Source organism: Maudiozyma barnettii, assembly GCF_903064755.1.
Source record: "Maudiozyma barnettii strain CLIB 1767 genome assembly, contig: KABA2_02, whole genome shotgun sequence".
Taxonomy (NCBI): Eukaryota; Fungi; Ascomycota; class Saccharomycetes; order Saccharomycetales; family Saccharomycetaceae; genus Maudiozyma; species Maudiozyma barnettii.
Window position 1 is genome coordinate 457,721 of NW_024545239.1, and position 20,051 is coordinate 477,771.

General features: G+C 31.1%; 8 protein-coding genes and 1 non-coding gene across 9 annotated transcripts; 5 read left to right on the plus strand and 4 right to left on the minus strand.

Moving 5' to 3' along the window:
* Positions 1-64: 64 nt before the first annotated feature.
* On the plus strand, positions 65-1,234 carry KABA2_02S04818 (uncharacterized protein; the record flags this gene model as incomplete). Its single annotated transcript, XM_041548907.1, has 1 exon — positions 65-1,234. One exon carries the CDS (start codon positions 65-67, stop codon positions 1,232-1,234), a length of 1,170 nt encoding a protein of 389 aa, XP_041404841.1.
* Positions 1,235-1,566: 332 nt separating this feature from the next.
* BDP1 (transcription factor TFIIIB subunit BDP1) lies at positions 1,567-3,393 on the plus strand (the record flags this gene model as incomplete). Its single annotated transcript, XM_041548908.1, has 1 exon — positions 1,567-3,393. The coding sequence occupies one exon, from the start codon at positions 1,567-1,569 to the stop codon at positions 3,391-3,393; it is 1,827 nt and encodes a 608-aa protein (XP_041404842.1).
* Positions 3,394-3,932: 539 nt separating this feature from the next.
* GPI15 (phosphatidylinositol N-acetylglucosaminyltransferase GPI15) lies at positions 3,933-4,529 on the plus strand (the record flags this gene model as incomplete). The annotated part of the gene is made up of 1 exon (XM_041548909.1): positions 3,933-4,529. The coding sequence occupies one exon, from the start codon at positions 3,933-3,935 to the stop codon at positions 4,527-4,529; it is 597 nt and encodes a 198-aa protein (XP_041404843.1).
* Positions 4,530-4,721: 192 nt separating this feature from the next.
* Positions 4,722-6,518, minus strand: SGA1 (glucan 1,4-alpha-glucosidase; the record flags this gene model as incomplete). Its single annotated transcript, XM_041548910.1, has 1 exon — positions 4,722-6,518. The coding sequence occupies one exon, from the start codon at positions 6,516-6,518 to the stop codon at positions 4,722-4,724; it is 1,797 nt and encodes a 598-aa protein (XP_041404844.1).
* Positions 6,519-11,324: 4,806 nt separating this feature from the next.
* Positions 11,325-11,397, minus strand: KABA2_02S04928. The gene has a single exon. It is a non-coding gene; the product is annotated as a tRNA-Thr (tRNA).
* Positions 11,398-12,500: 1,103 nt separating this feature from the next.
* On the plus strand, positions 12,501-15,059 carry COG6 (Golgi transport complex subunit COG6; the record flags this gene model as incomplete). The annotated part of the gene is made up of 1 exon (XM_041548911.1): positions 12,501-15,059. The coding sequence occupies one exon, from the start codon at positions 12,501-12,503 to the stop codon at positions 15,057-15,059; it is 2,559 nt and encodes an 852-aa protein (XP_041404845.1).
* Positions 15,060-15,171: 112 nt separating this feature from the next.
* DPH1 (2-(3-amino-3-carboxypropyl)histidine synthase) lies at positions 15,172-16,470 on the minus strand (the record flags this gene model as incomplete). Its single annotated transcript, XM_041548912.1, has 1 exon — positions 15,172-16,470. One exon carries the CDS (start codon positions 16,468-16,470, stop codon positions 15,172-15,174), a length of 1,299 nt encoding a protein of 432 aa, XP_041404846.1.
* Positions 16,471-17,168: 698 nt separating this feature from the next.
* TAM41 (putative phosphatidate cytidylyltransferase) lies at positions 17,169-18,371 on the plus strand (the record flags this gene model as incomplete). Its single annotated transcript, XM_041548913.1, has 1 exon — positions 17,169-18,371. The coding sequence occupies one exon, from the start codon at positions 17,169-17,171 to the stop codon at positions 18,369-18,371; it is 1,203 nt and encodes a 400-aa protein (XP_041404847.1).
* Positions 18,372-18,699: 328 nt separating this feature from the next.
* BOP3 (Bop3p) lies at positions 18,700-20,022 on the minus strand (the record flags this gene model as incomplete). The annotated part of the gene is made up of 1 exon (XM_041548914.1): positions 18,700-20,022. The coding sequence occupies one exon, from the start codon at positions 20,020-20,022 to the stop codon at positions 18,700-18,702; it is 1,323 nt and encodes a 440-aa protein (XP_041404848.1).
* Positions 20,023-20,051: the final 29 nt, after the last annotated feature.

Consider the following 20,051-nt stretch of genomic DNA (forward strand, 5'->3'; position numbering starts at 1 on the left):
TTCCTTTTATATTACACACTATACAGGAAGACAACAATAATCTAACTTCTAATAATTAGATACAATGCCTGGCTATCAATTGATTGAAAATGCTAATTTTGGAAGAAACAACTGGTGCATGGGCCTACAACCGCTATATCAACATGGTCTACTAACAAGTTTGAGTAACGGTGAAGTTCATCTGTTGGATTGGAAGACACACACGACTATGACAAAGATAAAAGTTGGAGATGTCCCAATTAACAAACTGATAGTCATAAATAGTAATTATCATAGTGAATCATTGTTTGCTACTGCATCATTAGATAGCGTGAAAATTTTCGATATTAGAGATAAGAGTTGTATAGCGACAATACATAACGATAAAAATTCACCATTCTTATCGTTAGACTCCAGAGAAGGAAGATTGGCATGCGGTACAGAATTAAGTGGTGTTGATGCAGAATTATTTATATATGATATCCGGGATTTCAGTACTCCGACAAGAGGTCTGGTTGACTCCCATCATGACGATATTACTGACATTAAATTTCATCCATCTGATAATAATATACTTCTAAGTGGGTCTACAGATGGGTATACTAACATATATGATTTAACTGAAGAGGATGAAGACGATGCTTTGCATCAAGTTATCAACTATGCATCAATTCACTCTTGTGGTTGGATTTCGCCTCGCAGAATATACACTTTATCACATATGGAGACATTTGCTATTAGTGAACTTAATGACAAATCAGAAGAATTGAAAGAACCTCAACCATTAGATTTTGGAGATATCAGAGATAGTTGGGGATGTAATTACGTGGTGGATATATATCCGGGTTATATTGCTACAGGTAAATCACAAGAAGGCAAAGGAAGTTTGAATATTATGCCATTAGTGGACGAAACCCCGCAGATAGGGTCATCAATAACCATAAATGACGCTCATGGGGATGATGTGATTAGAGATGTGTTTATTCCACCTCAGGATTCACAAATAATGTATTCATGTGGTGAAGATGGTAACGTAAAATGTTGGAAGAATACGACTGGATCATTGACAATTCCAGAGGGGTTCTGGGATTATTCGAATAAGTTCGATGTATTTGATACTGAAAATGATTTATCGATGGATGTAAACGGTTCAGTTGTAGCTATCGAAGAAGAAACTCCCGAAAGACACAAGAAAAAATCAAAGAAATCAAAGAGTAAGAAATCAAAGCATGTACCACGTTACACCCCATACTGATAACATATAATCTAGAAACATTTGAGTTAATCTCAATTCACTAAATATATATTTCTTACCTAATTTATCAGTATATATCTGAAAATTCACGTGACCTGAATTTTTAAAAAATCCGCGTAAAACATTTCGGACATACAAATTAATATAAGAGAGTTTCACGTTTGTTTATCCTCTATACTCTCTTTAACCATCGCTAATATTCGACACTATTTCTAGGTACATACTCAACAGATTACCATACACATTTGTATTAAAGGATATAAATACATAAGTAGAAATTCGTTACGTGCACAGGATCAACCCCAAAAAGATTATTTGAATTATTTTAAACTATGAGTAGTGTTGTTAATAAAGGTGGGACTCGTTTTGCTCCCAAAATGAGACAACGGAGAACTGCAGCCTCAGGCTCACCTGCTGTAGGTAGTATTGCAACCCCTGTGATTTCAATACAACCTACGAAGGAAGTTGATGATATTGGAAACGGTGAGGTAAATGATAGTGCAACTTTAGTTGCTACTCAAGTAACAACTCAAGATTTAGATGGTGATGAGGGTCCATTAGCAAAAGGAACTCAAGAGGAAGATGTAGATCCTAAACAAGTTATAAATACTGAAGAAAAACGATTATCCATTTCTGGCCCAACAGACAGACACCAAAGGCGGTTTAGTAGGTTACCATCGTTAAGTGGTACTCTGGGGAGTCCCTTACTAAAACCTTCCCTAGCTGGTTCAAATAATACCAATAGAAGGTTATCTACGATATCCAAAAATCCTAAAAAAAAGAAAATTTTGAGTATGAATAAATTATTATCTGAGAATGAGGATGATGCTACATTAAACGCAATCAAAAAACGTAGGTTATCCAGAACTGTTCCGCCAGCAACAAGAAGATCAAAATCCAGTCGTAAAAGTAGTGTAATCTCTAAAATTTTTGTTCCGCAGGAGGCTCATTCAGAAGAAGATGAAGAAGGTGATAATTTAAAAGATAGAAGAGATTCTATGACTGATACAGTGCCTAATGATGGGGAATATTTTGAAACATATATCGTTAGAAATATAGATGAAGTTCCTGCTGATGTGACAATCACCGATTCTGCTCGTTATTTGGTTGATGATGAGCATTTCACAATGGATCAACTTTGTAAGAGAACTTTACCAATAGGTCAGATTTCCGAAAATTTTGATAAAGCTAGGAATGCAGAGAAACAAAAAATTTTAAAGAGGAAAGAACGTCATAATTTAAGAAAAAGAGCAAGAGAAGAGTTTAAATCTTTACAATCCCTGAATAAAGAAGAAGAAGACCTTGAAAAGGAAGAATGGAAGAAGAATAGAGAAAAATTATTAAATGCCGAAATACCAGAATTTGGAGCTCCTAAAGGCCAGCAAATGCAATTAAAGATTGGTGCAGATGGCAAAATGATATTGGATGAAGAATCTACTGTTGTTGATAGACACAGAAATGCAAATCTGGAGAATGCTCAAAAGGAGAAACTGGACGAAAATCCATTTGAAAATCTATACAACAATGCTTCCTACGGTAAGAGTACATACACAGATCCTTGGACTTTAGATGAAATCATTAAACTTTATAAAGCGCTAGCGATGTGGGGAACAGATTTCAACTTAATTTCTCAAATGTTCCCATATAGAACAAGAAAACAAGTGAAAGCCAAATTTGTCAATGAAGAAAGAAAACATCCAATAATAATCGAACTTGCTCTGCGAGCTAAATTGCCAGCAAATTTTGACGTGTATTGTACAGATATACGTAAAGAACTTGGAACTGTGGATGATTTTAATGAAAAGATGGCACAAATACAGAGTGATCATGAAAAGAATATCCAAGAAATTGAAAAGGCAAAAGAAAGTGCAAAGATAGAAGATATGAATATCCAAAAAGATGGCGATTTGGATAAGAAATCCTCCGGTGGTTTCAGAAAGAAGTATTTAAATACTTACAGAAAATCGGAAGTTGTCTTGGGTACTATTGATGACGTTAAGAAGTTAAGAAAGATTAAGGATGATGCAGTCAAGGAAGAAGGAGAAGAAGATAAGAGTGATAATGACGAGGAAGAGAAAGAAGATGGAGAGGAAGATAGAGAGGAAGAAGAAGAAAAAGAAGGAGATCTAAGTAAAGAGAGCATCGATGAAAAGAAGTAGAAGTAGCTTCGGAAAGTAAAATACAAACAAATATCACTATTTGAGGTAGTAAAGCGAGCCTGCGTTCCTCTTCTAAATGTTTCGATCGATCCGCAGTCCAACTTGGTGTTTGATGGGAAACCCATTTAAAAAACCGTTAGGTATCTGGTCAAAACAAGTATGTAACATTACAATGACATCATAACTATATAATTATTTTTAATAGTAAGATAATATGATACAAGAATTGTTCAAGGATAAAAGAACTACCATCTAACGTAAATATCAATTGTTTAATAGTATTATAAAACTATTTTGCGTTACGTTCCTGATAAAAGAAAATGAAGCTAACACTCTCGATCGCCCGACTGGAAAATAATAATATAAATTTCAGAACCGATCATTATCGTCGTCTTACATTTCGCTGATCTGACATGCATAAAAGTTGAGAAAGCAGTAGAATAAAAGACTAAATTATAAGAACATTCCAGTTGATAAACGTAGTTTACATCCAACACACGTATTCAAGATCAATATCACCATACATTGTTAAAACAACGATGCCAAAAAGTTTTAAGAATAATATCTCTGTAAGGCGAAAGCGATACACGATTAATATTGAACGTGAAATAGATGACAATTATGTGAGTGTTCAAATTATACCAAATGGGCTCCGAAAGAAACAGCTCATCAATTGCATAATAGTGGTGATATTTAATGCATGGATCATACTTCCCGAGCATACATTTTTTGAAAGTTTTACAACTTACATTGTATTGATCAAATCATTGATATTCCTATTCAGTTGTATGATTTTGAAGAACCCTACGATTGAAAGATTGACTATATTTAAAAACTGTGGTATTCAAACTTCAGAAATAAGTGGATTGAGCGTCCTTCCAGATACGCTCAATAATATAATTTGTTCCCCACGGGCAACATTTATTCCAAAAGATAGAATAGTAGATGTTATCATCAATGAGGGATTTGTAAAGGAATGTCAAGTCATATTTTATTTAGCTGCTATTTTGAGAGGTCAGAATAAACTAAAATTACTGTTTTCCAACAATAGACCCAGATTAGTTGACCAAAAGACTGTATATAACCTAGTTAGAAAATGTCTCTATTTGAAACATGAACCATTGCTAGTAGAGTAGGAATTATCAGGAAAGTATACACGAATGGTGAAACGAGAACAGATTCTTAGCCCACGATGCAATGTTATTCAAATTTGGCATTTATTAATTTTATTTTATTATATAAATGATTGTAATGATGTTATGATAAAAAATTAATAATATAAACCCTTACGCGTCTTTAAGGCAACTTTTTCAATGGGGAACTATAATCTATGCAGTGAGTCCTTGAACTTTGTTTCTTGCTCTTATTGCATCTAGAAAAGTCGAATAAGACCAACTTAAATCACTAGCTCCTTGGAGGAATCCGCTATATTTGTTAAATTGTTCACTCATTTCACCTTCATGACTCATATGTTTTCTGACTACTTCAAAGAAAGAATCCCCATATTTGAATAAATTATCTAGGGTCATATTAAATGCTATTGAATTATATGGGATAGTGACAATTAAATCTTTTTGCCAAGGAAATTTATTACTCTCATGGAAAAACAAACTCCAAAATTTTGTCTTCCAAATATCAATTACAATAGGCTTTTCTTCTACACGATATGACTCGATTAATTTAAATATTAATTCAGCAGCAGATGTCGTTGCAATGAACCATGGGTTCCCCTCACTAGTATGAACTCCATCATATATATCTTCAGGGTATCTACCCAAAGCAACCCCAATATTGAGATTACTAATAGGATGATTTATTGGATATATGATGGACATACTTTGCACTAAAGAATACAAAGTATTTAATATTCCAGAATCATAAACATCAAATGGAACTAAATGGTCACTATTGATTATACTCTTTGAAGGATGACAGACGATTGATGCCAATATAACGGCAATATCTAATCCAGATCGTATATTCAACAGATTAGGTGATTCAACCACATAACCTTTATATGGGTTAATAAAATTGTCCTTAGATAACAAATACTCGAGAAGGACTTTATGTGTAGTTTTAAGTTGATTCAATAAATTATTGTCATTATTGGGGAAAATTCCATACATAAGTTTAAAGTTTTCCCATTTTTTAATTGCTTTCTCTAATGCATAAAATTGAACTAATGTAGTAAAAAAATGACGATCCACAATTTCTTCCCAAAGATCGAAACTACTTTCTTCATAATTTAAAACAATAAATTGTAAATCATAATATATTAAGTTTGATAATATATCCAATTCATTATTAAATGTATAATGATAATTAGGATTTGTAAAATTTTCAACGGATAAACTATTTGTTTCTAATAATTTTAAATAATTTAATACTGTAATAATTCTTAAAGCAGGTCCATCATTTTGTGGTCTCCCCCAATTCTCATTAAATGGTGTACTGTCAATATTAAATTTAGGTTCTGCTAAACCTTTATATTTATCTTTCAATGAAAATTTACCTGATAAATTATCCAATCTTTGTAAAACTATTGAGTTATTAATGTATTGCAACAAAATATCATGAATTTGAATTTTTTGTCCAGTTTCAACATTATCAAAATAATCCGAGACTAATGCATTCAGAGTCATGGCACTATCTCTAGTCCATTGATAAAAATAATTAGGAGATTGTCTCGAGGGAGAAGCCGTAAGAACACCCAAAGGAATATTATTATCCCATTCATTTTCATTACCACTAAATTTTATATTTTTTAATATTTTATTTCTAGCAATTACTACTTCTTGGGTTAACCAGGTCTCAAATTGTGATGGATTAATAGTAGAGGGTTGGAGTGGTTTTAGTGTTAATAGATCCTGTTGATTAAAATCGGTTATAATGTAACCATTTTCAAGTTTAATATTTGAATTTATATTTAAAATTCCAGTATCATAACTGGTGAACTGTTTTAAATTAATAAATTGTTGTTTTATAAATAATATAATTAATAAAACAAATGTCAATGATAAAGTTAGATAATATCTTAAACGAGTATTATAAATATAGCTAGAAATGAGGCCTCTTTCCTTGTTATAGTTTATATCGTTACTCTTTCTCAACTTTATTAAACTCATGTCCTTTTTTATAATTTGTTTAGTAAATTACTTCCGTAATTTATGTTTTGTTATATTATATTTGTTTGTGACTAGTTAATGTATACTTCTAGAACTTTGAATTCACTAATTAGTGCTGATCAGTATTTATTCTTTAAATGAAATAATATTATACCACTATAACGTTAATAAATAAGTAAAAAAAAACAGATAAAATTTGAGATATATTTGTGACACTTTTCAATGTTAACTAATTCATACTTAATGTAATTAATCTATCTCCTCTCACCATAATTGTAAATAGTGTCACTGCAACAAACTAAATAATTTCGAATAGTACAATCATACCATAATTTAAGAAATTTAATAGCGACATTGACCAAATTATAAAAAGGTAAAGGGAATAACAAAATATGCGATGCTCAATAAAAGCATTACAATAATAAAATTACAAAAGAAAGAAATAAGGGGAGAGGAGAAGAATTAGGGTTTCTATAATTTCTCCATTTCTGTACCCTACAACAAACCTTCACCTTTTTTTATTTTTTTTTATTTATTTAGAGGGAAAGAGAAAGCGAGAGAACTGAGAGATCAGTACTGCTGCAATTTGAAGAAATATAAGGGTTCTGACAAAATGAGTGGAGATTTAAATATATTTGAAAGAGACATTAATTCGTGAACTATTCATAATTAAAGTTTTCTCCAATATTTTCTTCTTCTTTATTTATTAACGTATAATAAACCGTAAGGAGACTTTTCATTTCTACAAACAATTAATTAGTCAAATCCGGTCTTATTGGATAATAAAAAACTGTAATTAACTTCAACCAAATATGAGAAAGAAGTATAAACGTTAAAAAAAAATTAAGTTTTAAAATATTTAAAAAGTTTAATTCGTGTAAAAAATTCTAGAAATTCCGGTAACTTTCAATAATAACATTTTTCTAAACGTAGTTTATTACAGATATCACAAAGAAATTAAACTTTATTTTTATTAGTTTAAATAATTTGAGATTGAAAATTTTGGAAGCCCTTATTTAGTTGTTTATTGATTTTACTTAAAATGAATTGAAAATAAATTATTAAGAAAATCCTAGTAGACACCTGACCTATCAATTTTCTACTGTAATTTAAATATATTAATGAGTTTTAACATTATATTTTGGGAATGGGATGCGTCACAATATTCTTTTTTTTGACACCTTAATAAAAATGGGGTTTCTTCCCCAACCCCAAAGAATTTGTAACAAGTAATCGTATGTAATCTGTATCATTTTAATACTTATTCCCTTAGTATGATTATAGCTACCGTAAAATAATTTAGATTAAATAAAGATATATATATTATAGTAAAAATTAATTATAAAAAAACAGAGAGTATAAATAACTTCCCCCAAAAAAAATATAAAAAATATGAAAGTAAAGGACTCTAGAAGTCCTGCATATGCATTAAAATTTGAAAATATTAGATTAACTGATAGTCCTTTAGATGATTATCAAAGAACTTTTTTCATTACTTTATATCAAAAATTCTTCTATTCACAAAATTCAATTAAAACACCAAAACTCTCAATCGAAGAATTAAACCTTAAACAATTAAATATTTCAACTAATCAATATACTGTTAATCCTGTGATTACTTCAGAAAATTTTACAATTTCAAATTTAAATGAACAAATAAATTCTATAAATAATAATAATAATAATAATAATAATAATAATAATAAAGACATCGCGATGGCCAAAAATAATGTTACAAGTTCTTCAATTAAGAAAATTATAAATGATGAAAAAGTAAGTTCTACAATAAACAAAAATACAAAAGAAGTAACATTAAACTGTTGTGAATATAATTTACCAAATTTAAAGATAAATCCTCAACTTTCGAATAATATTAATAATATAAATTTAAGAAGTGAACAGGAACAATATCGTCCTTTAGAAAATTCTCTCGATATCTCTAAGACCCCATTAAAGAAAATTCCTATATCGATTAAAAATAAATTAAGATTGAACAAAGATGCTTTAAAGAGACAAATATTGGATTGTATTCTTCCTTTCAATAAATTAGATGAACAACAAAATAACAATGATGGTTCACTAGTTACACCAAATAATTGCATCATATGGGACTACAATACTGGTTAAGTAAATATGACTGGCATTTTAAGGTTATACAAAGAAGTCATGAAAGGGTTGATTACTTGCAAAAGAATACAGGCTAACAAGGAACAGAATCTGAAATTACAGAAATATTGCCGCCAAATGTACCATGTTATTATGCCCAGTTACGCAAGCAACATTTCTGATCCAGCAGTAAAATGTACTCCAGGAAAAGATAATAATGAGCCACTTCAACAATCACCTAATTCATTAAAAAAGGAGAAATATAATAGCGTAAATACTACTAGTACTACTATTAATAATAGTTCATCTATAGGTACAATAGGAGAATTTAATAACACAGGAAATAATAATAAGCCATCTCAAAATTCCAGATTACATGTTGAAGCTGAATGTGAAGCAGACTCTGAAAATTTAAATAATTGTTGCCGGCCTGCAATCCCACAAAGGTCCCAGACATTAAACGGTATTTCATTTTATAAATTCGTAATAAACTTAGTGAAAAACCATAATATACCACCTTGGAGAATTGTTTTCTCAAATATGGCTTATCCTACCTTGGTTCAGCACATTATTCACGGTCCTAATGAGATACAAGGTATGTGGATACCTATCGGAGTAGCTCGTAGGATATGTTCAGGATTTTGCTATCCAATTAGATATTTTTGGGTACCTCTTTTTGGTAATGATTTTGTCACACTTTGTCAGGAAAGAATGACAATTTTCCTAATTACATGTAATCCATTTACTAAGAAAACCATGACAACAAAGAACAAGAGTCAAACAACTTCCGAGGAAGTTTCATCAAATCTGCAGAAGAATTCAATACAAACACAAAATTTAACCCATATTACTATATCATCTCGTTCTCCGTCACCTATAATCAGAGAAAAGAAAATCGTTACGGATAATCTATTACCAAGGAAGAGGGAAAATATCCCAAAGCACCAACCTGTATTGAAATCGTTTAAAAGTCATCCATCATGTGGTATTAAGCATAGTGAAGTTAAAATAAAAAGAAATGATATGGATACAACTATTAAAAAGGACTCATTGAAACCATATATTATTCAAAGTAGAAATGTGCAGTTCCATTCTATTACAAAAATTAAAATAAATAATGATCACTCAGTTAAATTGCCATCCATCCACAATTTAATAGACGATCTTTTGGACACTTCCAGTAATACTTATAATCTCATCGAAGATAATTCCAGACCATATGGTGGTAATCATAAGAAGCGTAACATAATAACGTCTAATTCTCCTCAGCCTACCGAAAAACGGTTATTATCGATGCAATACGAATATTTCAAGAACAACAAAACTCAAATTCCGACTGATTTGGGGAAAAATTGCTTCAATAATAATCCAACTTCTCCATTAAATATCAATCATTCTACAATATCAAGTGTCTCTAGTGGAAACTTTTCTCCTTTACAGTATTTGGATGTAACATCTTCCTTAAGATCAGAGAATAATTTAGGTTGTCACGATAGTAGTAGAAACTCCTTTGAAAGTGACTCCCAAACTCTCAGAAATCGCGGACTTCCCATATCTACTGGAAGTAGTATAAATTCACATATGTTCATAAATAACCAAGACATTCTCCCAAATATAACCATACCACATCGTCAACTTAATCACAATATTTTATTTTCTACACATCCTCCTCAAATTCATTCACAAGGACAAACGTCCAACAGACACGATCAAATAGGGTATATACATATGACCCAGACCCAACCACTAAAAGAACAACAGTTAACATTACCAACGTTTTTACAACCATCTTTCTCACAGGAGCATAATTCGAAGCTAGCAATAGACCAGCAAACATCAAATAAATTCGATGTGTCTTCAACAATGTAACATGGTCGAATATTAGAACGTCAGATGGCCTTACGCCAAACAATCGAACAGCAAAATTGTAATTTACAATTGACCCAATCGTATAATAACGAATTACTATTAAATACATATCAGAGATTAGAACAAAGTCATGATATAATAAAAAAAAGAAACCCAAAGTGACCACCTTATGCTGGATCCAATTAAGGTTTACTGGTATCAATACACATTCAGGAACCCTTTACCTATTCAATTCTGGAAATTATAACCAAAAGAGAGGGAGGTTTGAAAAATCTAGCCAATGATTAGTAATAAAACAACATTCAGGATCAATTATTCTAGTAAATATAAAAACAATTGTGTCTAAGTTTTCCAAATTATACAGAGTATTTAAAAATATTAATAAAAAAATAGGACGTACAATTTGTTAAAATGTAGCGGCAGCACTAAAAAGGCTAACATTAGCTTAACCTATCTGAAGGAGAAGGTAGCTAATATAAATAGAATTTAGAGTGTGCTGCACTACCGTATATATAATAACACATGATATATACTGCATAATGTAGTATTCGTTCCCCCTACATTGGGTTTATTGGAGCTACATTGTCCAACGTTACTATGCACAAAAGAGGAGCAGTTCAACAACAGTAACTCTGTTTAACACAATTTAAATACAATTTAAATACAATTGAAGTATATTTTTACTTTTAAATGCAGAAATATAGAGTAGATTATATCTTTAAAAAGATAATTAAAAAGATTATCACAAATTTGAGTAGAAGTAAAATTTAGATGAACATTTCTAATCACTATTTGCTAAAAATAAATTAACAGTAATAAAAACTCAAAAAATGCTTTCACTCGGAGTTGAACCGAGGATCTCCACATTACTAGTGTGGCGCCTTACCAACTTGGCCATAAAAGCTACTAATTTGTTTTTTTTTAAAAACCAGTAGCTAGAAATAAGGTCAGTATGTCGTATTACCCGGACTTTATTTTGAGTTTAATTGATATGGACAATAGGAGCTAATAATCAAAGTTGCACTTTATTATTAGATGAATAATAGTATAGGGGTTACTAATAAAATGTGGTGTTGTTTTTGTAATTATCCAAACTTGATAGAAATCATATGGGAGCACGATATCACATATATCCTATTAAGAACTAAATATAACGTAAGGAAATAATATTAGGAAATAAGAGAAACAGAATCTCAAATAAATAAACAACATACAAAGAAAGAAAATTCTGAACTTATATCCTAAGTTCGAATCCATTTGTTCTACAACTTATATTTTAATAAAAAAATCACTAACAATTAAAAAAAAAAAGTATTAGAAATATATTTTGTTTATTTTGACGCTAAACCTCATGGTATATCTACATTTATCTACCTGCCACTAAATATAGAGAATGAATCAAGACCTAACTTTACTATGCAAGCTTCAGCTTAGAATCAACAATTAACGAATCAAAATCTAACGCTATTATGCTAGTTTCAGCACACTAAGATGCCAGGTAATTCCTATCGAAAGAATAATATGTATCCTATTTCAATGTAGTTTATTTGGATGATACTATACTGATCTGTTCGTAGGTATCCAGTAGATATATTCAACATTGAATCAGATTAGAACAAGCGAGCTGCATTATCTAATAAATTCCTTATATAGCAGTAAATGATTATCTATATATTCCTATATATTACATTTTTGGGTATAAAATAATCTAACTGGTCATGTACCCAAATGTTAACTTCCATCTGTAAACTACTCTTCCTGCGAACCGTACCAGTGATTCATTTCCCATCAAAGTTCTTGATGTTTCATTTGCTATCTAAAAAACACTCTTCATACAAGGCGGCGGCGTTGAATGAATTACTGAAATATTTCAAAAATGATTTAGTGTTGATATAAAGAAACTCTTTCAATACTGTTTTGAATAAAAGAATGCTTATAAACATAGTTCCAATCCAAAGGGTTTTGTTGCTCAAAAACAAAGAAAACTATCAGCGATCCATAAGCGTAATGGAATTTATAGACTATCAAGACTTTAGCGTTGCAGACACCATTGCTTCTGAGTTACCTGCAAACGATGCGTTGCCAGAACCTATGCAACGGCTCAATCTTTCAACGTACATAGGAAATCAATCAACACCCCCAATGGATACTAATTTTAAGCTTCCCGATATAATAGCGTCAGATTCTAAATTTACAAATGTTACCTTATATGATAAGATGAGCCAATATGCTGCCATATCTATCAAGGCCTTGAACTCTAACGATAATGAAACTAAGACTTTACAAGAGTTAGATAATGATAATTTAGCAAAAATACCATCCACAAAGAATCATGATAGTAACAAAATTGCACGCGATCTGAATAATATGGTAAGTGGATCATCAATTGATCTTAAGAGTCTTGATACAAAAAATTTAGTTTTATCAAAAAAACTTTCAAAGATCTTAAACGATTATAGTTCTAGCAATTATAATCGTACTATAGAGTTGAAGAGAAACCTGAAATTCCTTGAAGAAAATAAAAATAATATATCGCTAGATAGAGAGAAATTAATCAGCCCTGAGTATACCGGTACTCTGAGTAGAAAGACACTAAGAAGTGATATCGAAAATGAGGTACTAAAAGAACATATTAAAGTCCTTGAAGAATTCAGGCCTATCATTAGGAGAATGAAAAGATTTTCGGGACCGTTGGAGAAAATCAGGGATGAAGCTACCTTCATACTTTCGGAAACTCAAGATCATTCTAAAGAGAAAGGCAAAAATACCAGACTACTGAATACAATTGATTCTCTTAGAAATGATATGGAATTTATTAGACTAAAAAAGCAATTATTCTTAGCCATAAAAGAAAAATTTACTTTGAATCAAGTTGAGGACGATATTATTATTAACGGGAAGATAAATAACGAATACTTTGATGTTTTGAATAAAGTAATCAAAATAAATGAACATGCCACATATCTTCTTGCGTTACCAAAGGACAATGCTGGTTCTGCATTGATCAACAAAGTAAATAAATACAATGAAATAATAAGTAAGAAATTTTTCAATTACCTTATGGATTTCATTTACAATTTTGAATCTAATGAACCAAGTGCGTTTGACAGGCAATATGAAAATATTTATGACACTAAGACTTTCCAAAGAGCGTTGGTTTATCTATCAAACGATTTAGAATATTTTCAAGAATTTGTTAGCAAAGTCACATCAGCCAGGTCAAAGAGTTTCCTGGATAAATTTTTATCTCAATTTGACATAAATAAGAAGAAAAACAGTGATATCAAACCCATTGTACTTTCTGCACATGACCCTATCCGTTATATTAGTGATGTTCTAGCATCTGTACATTCCCTTATTGCCAATGAAGCAGATTTTGTCAAATCCTTATTTAAATTCCAATATGAAGAATTTGAAAATACACCGAAATCGATTTTACAAGAAAACCAGGCAGAATTTTTAAAAGGCTTAGATGTTAAACTATTAAATGAAATTGTTCAATCCATATCAAATACATGTAGAATTAGAATTGAGCAAATCATTAGATTTGAAGAAAGTGATGCAGTTAATTTTGAGATTGTTCAATTACTGGAGCTATACCATCTAATGTTTGTCAAGAAAGGCATCGTTAAAGAGAATGAATTGATAAAAAATATTGATTCGTTGAAAAAGACCTCAAATAAGAAAATTAAAGTATGTTTTACAAAGTTCCTTACGGAAAATATTAAACCGATTCAATATGGTGAGAATTCAGATTTGTTGCAACCTGATTGGCTATCAGAATATCTCAACAAATTGGTTGAATTCTTCGAACTTTATGAAAGAAGGAAAGGTCCATCCTCCTTTGAATCTGATGGTGATGGCGAAACCAGTTCTGATGAAGAAAATACAACACTTGACCAGGAAATGTTGGTTACCATTGCAAAAGATCCCTTCTCAGTGACATTGGTAAAACAATTAAACGATGCATTCCCTCAAGCTAGGAAAAATGAGCATATTAAACTTTCTTTACTGACAGTAGAAATTAATTGTTTTGATTTGATAAAAACTAGACTACAACCGTTCAAAAATACGATCTTGAGACCACACAACGGTGAAGAATCAATCTTTGATCTTGTAAACACTAAATTAAAAGACTTAGTGTCTCAAATGAAAGAGGTGCAATCTAAATTTCTGTTCGAGAGTACAGGACTTGGAATGTACAACAATTTATTTAATATGATATTTCCAATCGATTCTATTCAAGATGAGTTAGATTATGATATGTATCTATCATTGAATGAGAATCCATTAATGAATTTAGATACAATTAATGAAAATGTTCACCACAAATTAAACGAATACTTACCTCAAGCTATGACAGATATTCAAGAGAAATTATTGTTTAAATTAACATCACCTTCTATTGCTGATGAAATTAGTGAAAATTGCTTTGAAAAACTATCTAAATTTTATGGTATCTTCCAGAGGATTCTAATCCATTTAAATCCGGATGATGAACAACGTGTTCTTGAAATTTTAAATTTTTCACCAATTGAATTCCATACTCTACTAGGTCTCGAATAAGAATACTAAATACTTATATAATTATATTGGCACATAAATATACTAAAACATATATGAATTGGTGAGAATAAATAAATATTTTTATTAATGAATATAACTAATTTTAACTAGATTAACTAACGTAAGAAGAATGAGCAGGGGCTTGACCTCTCCCATAACCGTTAGTTTCATAATAATCCATTGGGTAATAGGATTCATCAAACATAACATCTTTACCCATCAAAACACTAGCTTCATATGGGGTCAAAAGAGGTTTGTTGAAAGCATAGCCCCAGTCGATTGATAATCTAGGGCATGCAACTTGAATAAACGCGTCAATCTTATCGAATAATGCCAATTTTTGTGGGAAAATCTCACTTAAGATAATCTTCACTACGGAATAACCTTGTTCGACTAAAGTTTTCTCAAGTCTATCTACAGTACCTACATTACCTTGTCTACCAAGAGCACCTAGGATTAAACCAATCACTTTACCACGTCTAGCAGTCTCAATAGCTTCAGTTCTTACCTGAACCAATTGTTTTTGATCGTAACCTTCTCTAGTAAACTTTCTGTTGTAAGGATCATATTTAAATGCAGGAATATCCGGATTATGAATCATAGCAGACTCCAAATGGAATCTACCATCACCAATAAATATGATTGCATCGATTTGATTCTTATCAAGTCTCTCCGAGGTACACCCCAACACTTCACCCCTGGATAGAGGCTTTATCTGAGGCGGGATGATATACAGTAAGTGATCATTAGGTGGGTCATGTAATAACTTATCCTTTATACTATGTACTGTTGGATTAAATTGAATGGTACTAACAGTAGCAAGCTTACTACCCTTTGGGAAATTCTTTTGCAAGGTTTTAATGATATGTGTTTCGTCAATATTAATAGTAACAAAGACATACAATACTTTGATAGTTGTAATATCGATAGGAACCAGACACGAATGGGCGTAATGAACAATGAAGTCACACTCTAAGGCCCTTGCAGTGTAGTCATCAATACAACATGCACCGTATGAGACATCACCCATAACTACGGTCTCTACACCACAGAATTGTTCCAAAATATCACTAATCAGCAAGGAATAAATCAGTAACCCTTCAGGCATTTGCAATGCAACACGCTTAGAGTTATTCTTCTTTAAATTCCAAATGGTTTTATGCATTTCAAAGTTATAATTAGATGGCAACAAATTTATAGCCTCATTAAGTTCTTCATCGTTAAGGATCTCTTCTGGAATATGTGTAATCATACTTCTGGAACCATTTATCGTACTTCTAGCCTTTCTTACTAGTTCATTACCATCTTCAGAAGAGACGGTTTTGATACCTTTTCCATCACCGTTTCTTGAACCAACAAATCTTCTCCTTGGAACCTTCTTAGGCTCATTGTTTGTTTCCTCAGCAGACATCTTTTATTTCGAATAATTTTCCCGTTAAACTATCTTGTATGTCTATACTTTGAAATCTCAAATAATGATATTTATTATAAGAATTAAACCAAAACAAAGTTAATTTATAAGCAATTTTGAAAGTACTCAGAATGATATAGAATGGTAGGCTCTTCAAAATACTGAAAAATTATTTACTCTTATTTCTTGATTAATAATTCTTCAGTTTGTCCAAAAGCTGAAAAAAAATGCGATGAGTTCCTTTGTTCAAGCTTCGGCCGATTTTTTCATTCATCATGGTTCTCCATATCTGAAAGGTTTATTTCATATATTCATGGTACATTTTTTTCTCTTCTTTAAATCCGAATAAATACGTACAGAAAGAAAGATCTTCCCTCTTACTTGAAGTTTGGTGAATTTCTACCACTGTTATTAAAAGAATAAGAAAGGAAACTCAGACCATTCAGTGGTATTTTTGAAAGTGATTTACTAGTTAACGAGTACAATCGTTAATAAGAAGCTAGTACTATTGGAATAGTGTGTATCCAAAGTTTGTCTATTAAATACACACTAATTTCGGATTAAAATCTAAGGTCGTTGATTCAAGAATATATATATATATATATTAAAACCTCAGGGATTAAATTTAATACCATCACTTTTAGTGCAAATATTTCGAGTGTTTTTGTACTGTAACAAAGACGTTTCCATTTCACATAATGTTTCTGCGAAATATTCCCATAACGATAACAACTAGATCTCTCATAGGAAACGAAACAAAACGTTATTTTATGAAATGTTACCCTTACGCATCTAATACCTCTGGTTTTCAAGGAAATAACAAGAGTTCAAACATATTAGATAATCATCTCTCGACAACGATCACCTCCCCGAATGGGAAGAGAATAATAATGGAAAAAAAAGCCAAAAAAGAGGATATCTCGATATTTGAAGACCAAATTAAAAGAGTCAATGACCTTTCTATTAAATTTTCCGATCATAATGCTAAGATCACAGAACTTCCCCCAAATTTTGGATCCAATCAAGTGATTATTGTAGAGAAGGATCTAGAACGTGAACTTAAAGGAATAGTTAATTCATTTGATGCCTCGATCGAAGTGGCAATTGGATATGGTTCGGGAGTATTTGAACAAGTGGGATATACAAGTGACCAGCCTCAGGAGAAACCTCAAATCGATATTATTTTCGGTGTAGTCGATCCTGTGAAATTTCATACAACAAATTTGATTCAAAATCCTCATCATTATTCAAGTATGAAGTATTTAGGGAGTGGTAAGATATCATCATTTCAAGAACTTGGAGCAGGCATATATTTCAATCCATTTACTAATATTATGGGTCATCAAGTGAAATATGGTGTAGTCTCTATGAGTAGACTCTTAAGAGATCTTTCACAATGGGATACATTTTACCTCGCTGGCCGATTACAGAAACCTGTTAAATTTCTTAAGGATAATATGTCTATAAGATATTGGAATCAAATAAATTTAAGAAATGCTGCAACATTGGCCAAACATCTAACATTAAAGAAACAAAAACAAAAATTGAATCAATCAAGAATTGATGAATATCAATTCTTCAAAGAGATTTCTGGTTTAAGTTATTTAGGTGATATCCGATACACTTTAGGTGGTGAAAATCCTAATAAGATTACAAATATTGTGACTAAGAATCTAGAAAAATTCAGATATTATTATGGTCCAATCTGGGAAGATGTTGTTATCAATGGACATCATTCTCTACCTCAAGGTTTTACTTATGAGAACTCTGTCCATCTTTTGAGAAATAGAATAGCAGAATATAGTGTTATACAGACTACTAAGGGTATATTTACTGCAGGTGTTACTAAATCAATCAAATATGCGTGGAATAAGAAAATGAAAGCGTGGAAGCAACATTAATACTCATAAAAAAATGTTTTAATCAAGTAGTTGTTTTGAAAAATAAACAACAATGACTGATATGAAAAATATCCATATTCTCGTTACTGCAAATATATAACAAGAGTATAAATAAAATTAAATATGTACATACTAATATTCAAGAAATAATTATTATATTAATTAATATGATAAAAAAAAAACACAATGATATATTTGGCAAATGACATATGATATTATTGTATGAATTTGTATATTTATAAGATGCATAAAATTGGTTTAAAAATGTGTTGAAATGTAAGTAAAAAGCAAAAATTAAAAAAAGGAAGGGGGCATTAAAAAAAAAAAGTTAATCGTTTAAGAGTCTTTGGACAGAGTTAACTGTATGGTTATGTGTTGTATAACGTACGGGACTTGCGCATCTACTGCTACCACTCTCACTACAAGTCTTTTCGTCAACATCATCGTTATCTTGATTTTCCATTGATTTCGGAGGAGATATAATTGGCTTCGGTAGATTGTTCGGTGATATTGTAGAGTTTGTAATTGTATTTGAATTTATATTTGGGTTATATTTCCCATTAGCTAAAATATTTGCAATAATAGCTTTCCTCTTTTCATCATCTACCGTTACTTTTCTTTTAGAGTCTTCTATGACATTTAAATCAATGACACCAAATGCAGAACATCCTGATGCAGATTTAGCTCTTCTATGTTTCTTTTGAATCAATCCCAGTGAACTTTTAGATTGACCAAAAGGTTGACTCCCAGATTTCTCTAATATACGAATATTTGCAGGACGTGCAGATTCAGGTTTTGGTTTTTCCAACGATGGATCATTCCTTAAGTTATCAAAACTTAGAATTGAGGTCATCGTTTCTGGTATATTTTGAGAGTTTGCCATAGAAGTGGTAGAAGTATTATTAATATTATTATTATTATTATTTCTGACAAATTTATTCATTGATGGTAATGACATGTTTCTTGAATGTCTTGTAGTTCTATCTGTAGTAATATAATTATGGAATGTAGGTAACCTCTTAGTTAATGGCGATATTGCTTGGTTACTATAGGTCTCCCCATTCTCATTTTCATCTTCATCTTCATTACCTAGTTGAATACTTTCTTCTTCCTTTATAGTCATACTTCCAGAGGATCCGTTTTCTACAGCTAAAGAAGCAATAGCATTAGCACCGATTCTTGCCGGCGAATTCAATCGTCTATGTAAAATCTTCGGGGGAGCAGTCAAACGTTCTTGATTCGTCATAGGAAATTTATATTGCTGTGTTTTGTTGTTGGTATCATGACTACTACTATTACTAGTATTGGTATTTGGAGGGGTATTATTAATTTGTTGTCTCTGTGTAGTTGAAGGGGATAATAACGCCGAAACTTCAGCAACTGATATTCCAAGTCTTGAAGTCAGTTGTAATAATTCAATAGTCTTATTTGTATTCTCCAAACGATAATATTGTTGTTTAGTTCGTTCTTGTTCTATTTTTAATTCAATAGCCTTGGATAATGCACCTTGAGACTCTGGAGTATCATCAGCTACATCTTCACCAAATATCATACTTACCAACGATTTTGACCTTTTATGTCCATGGACATTCGTATCAGTACCACTACCCTCATTATTTGTGTTTTTATTACTGGTATTTTCTAAATTCATTCATTAAAAATAGGCTGTCCTCCTTTTAT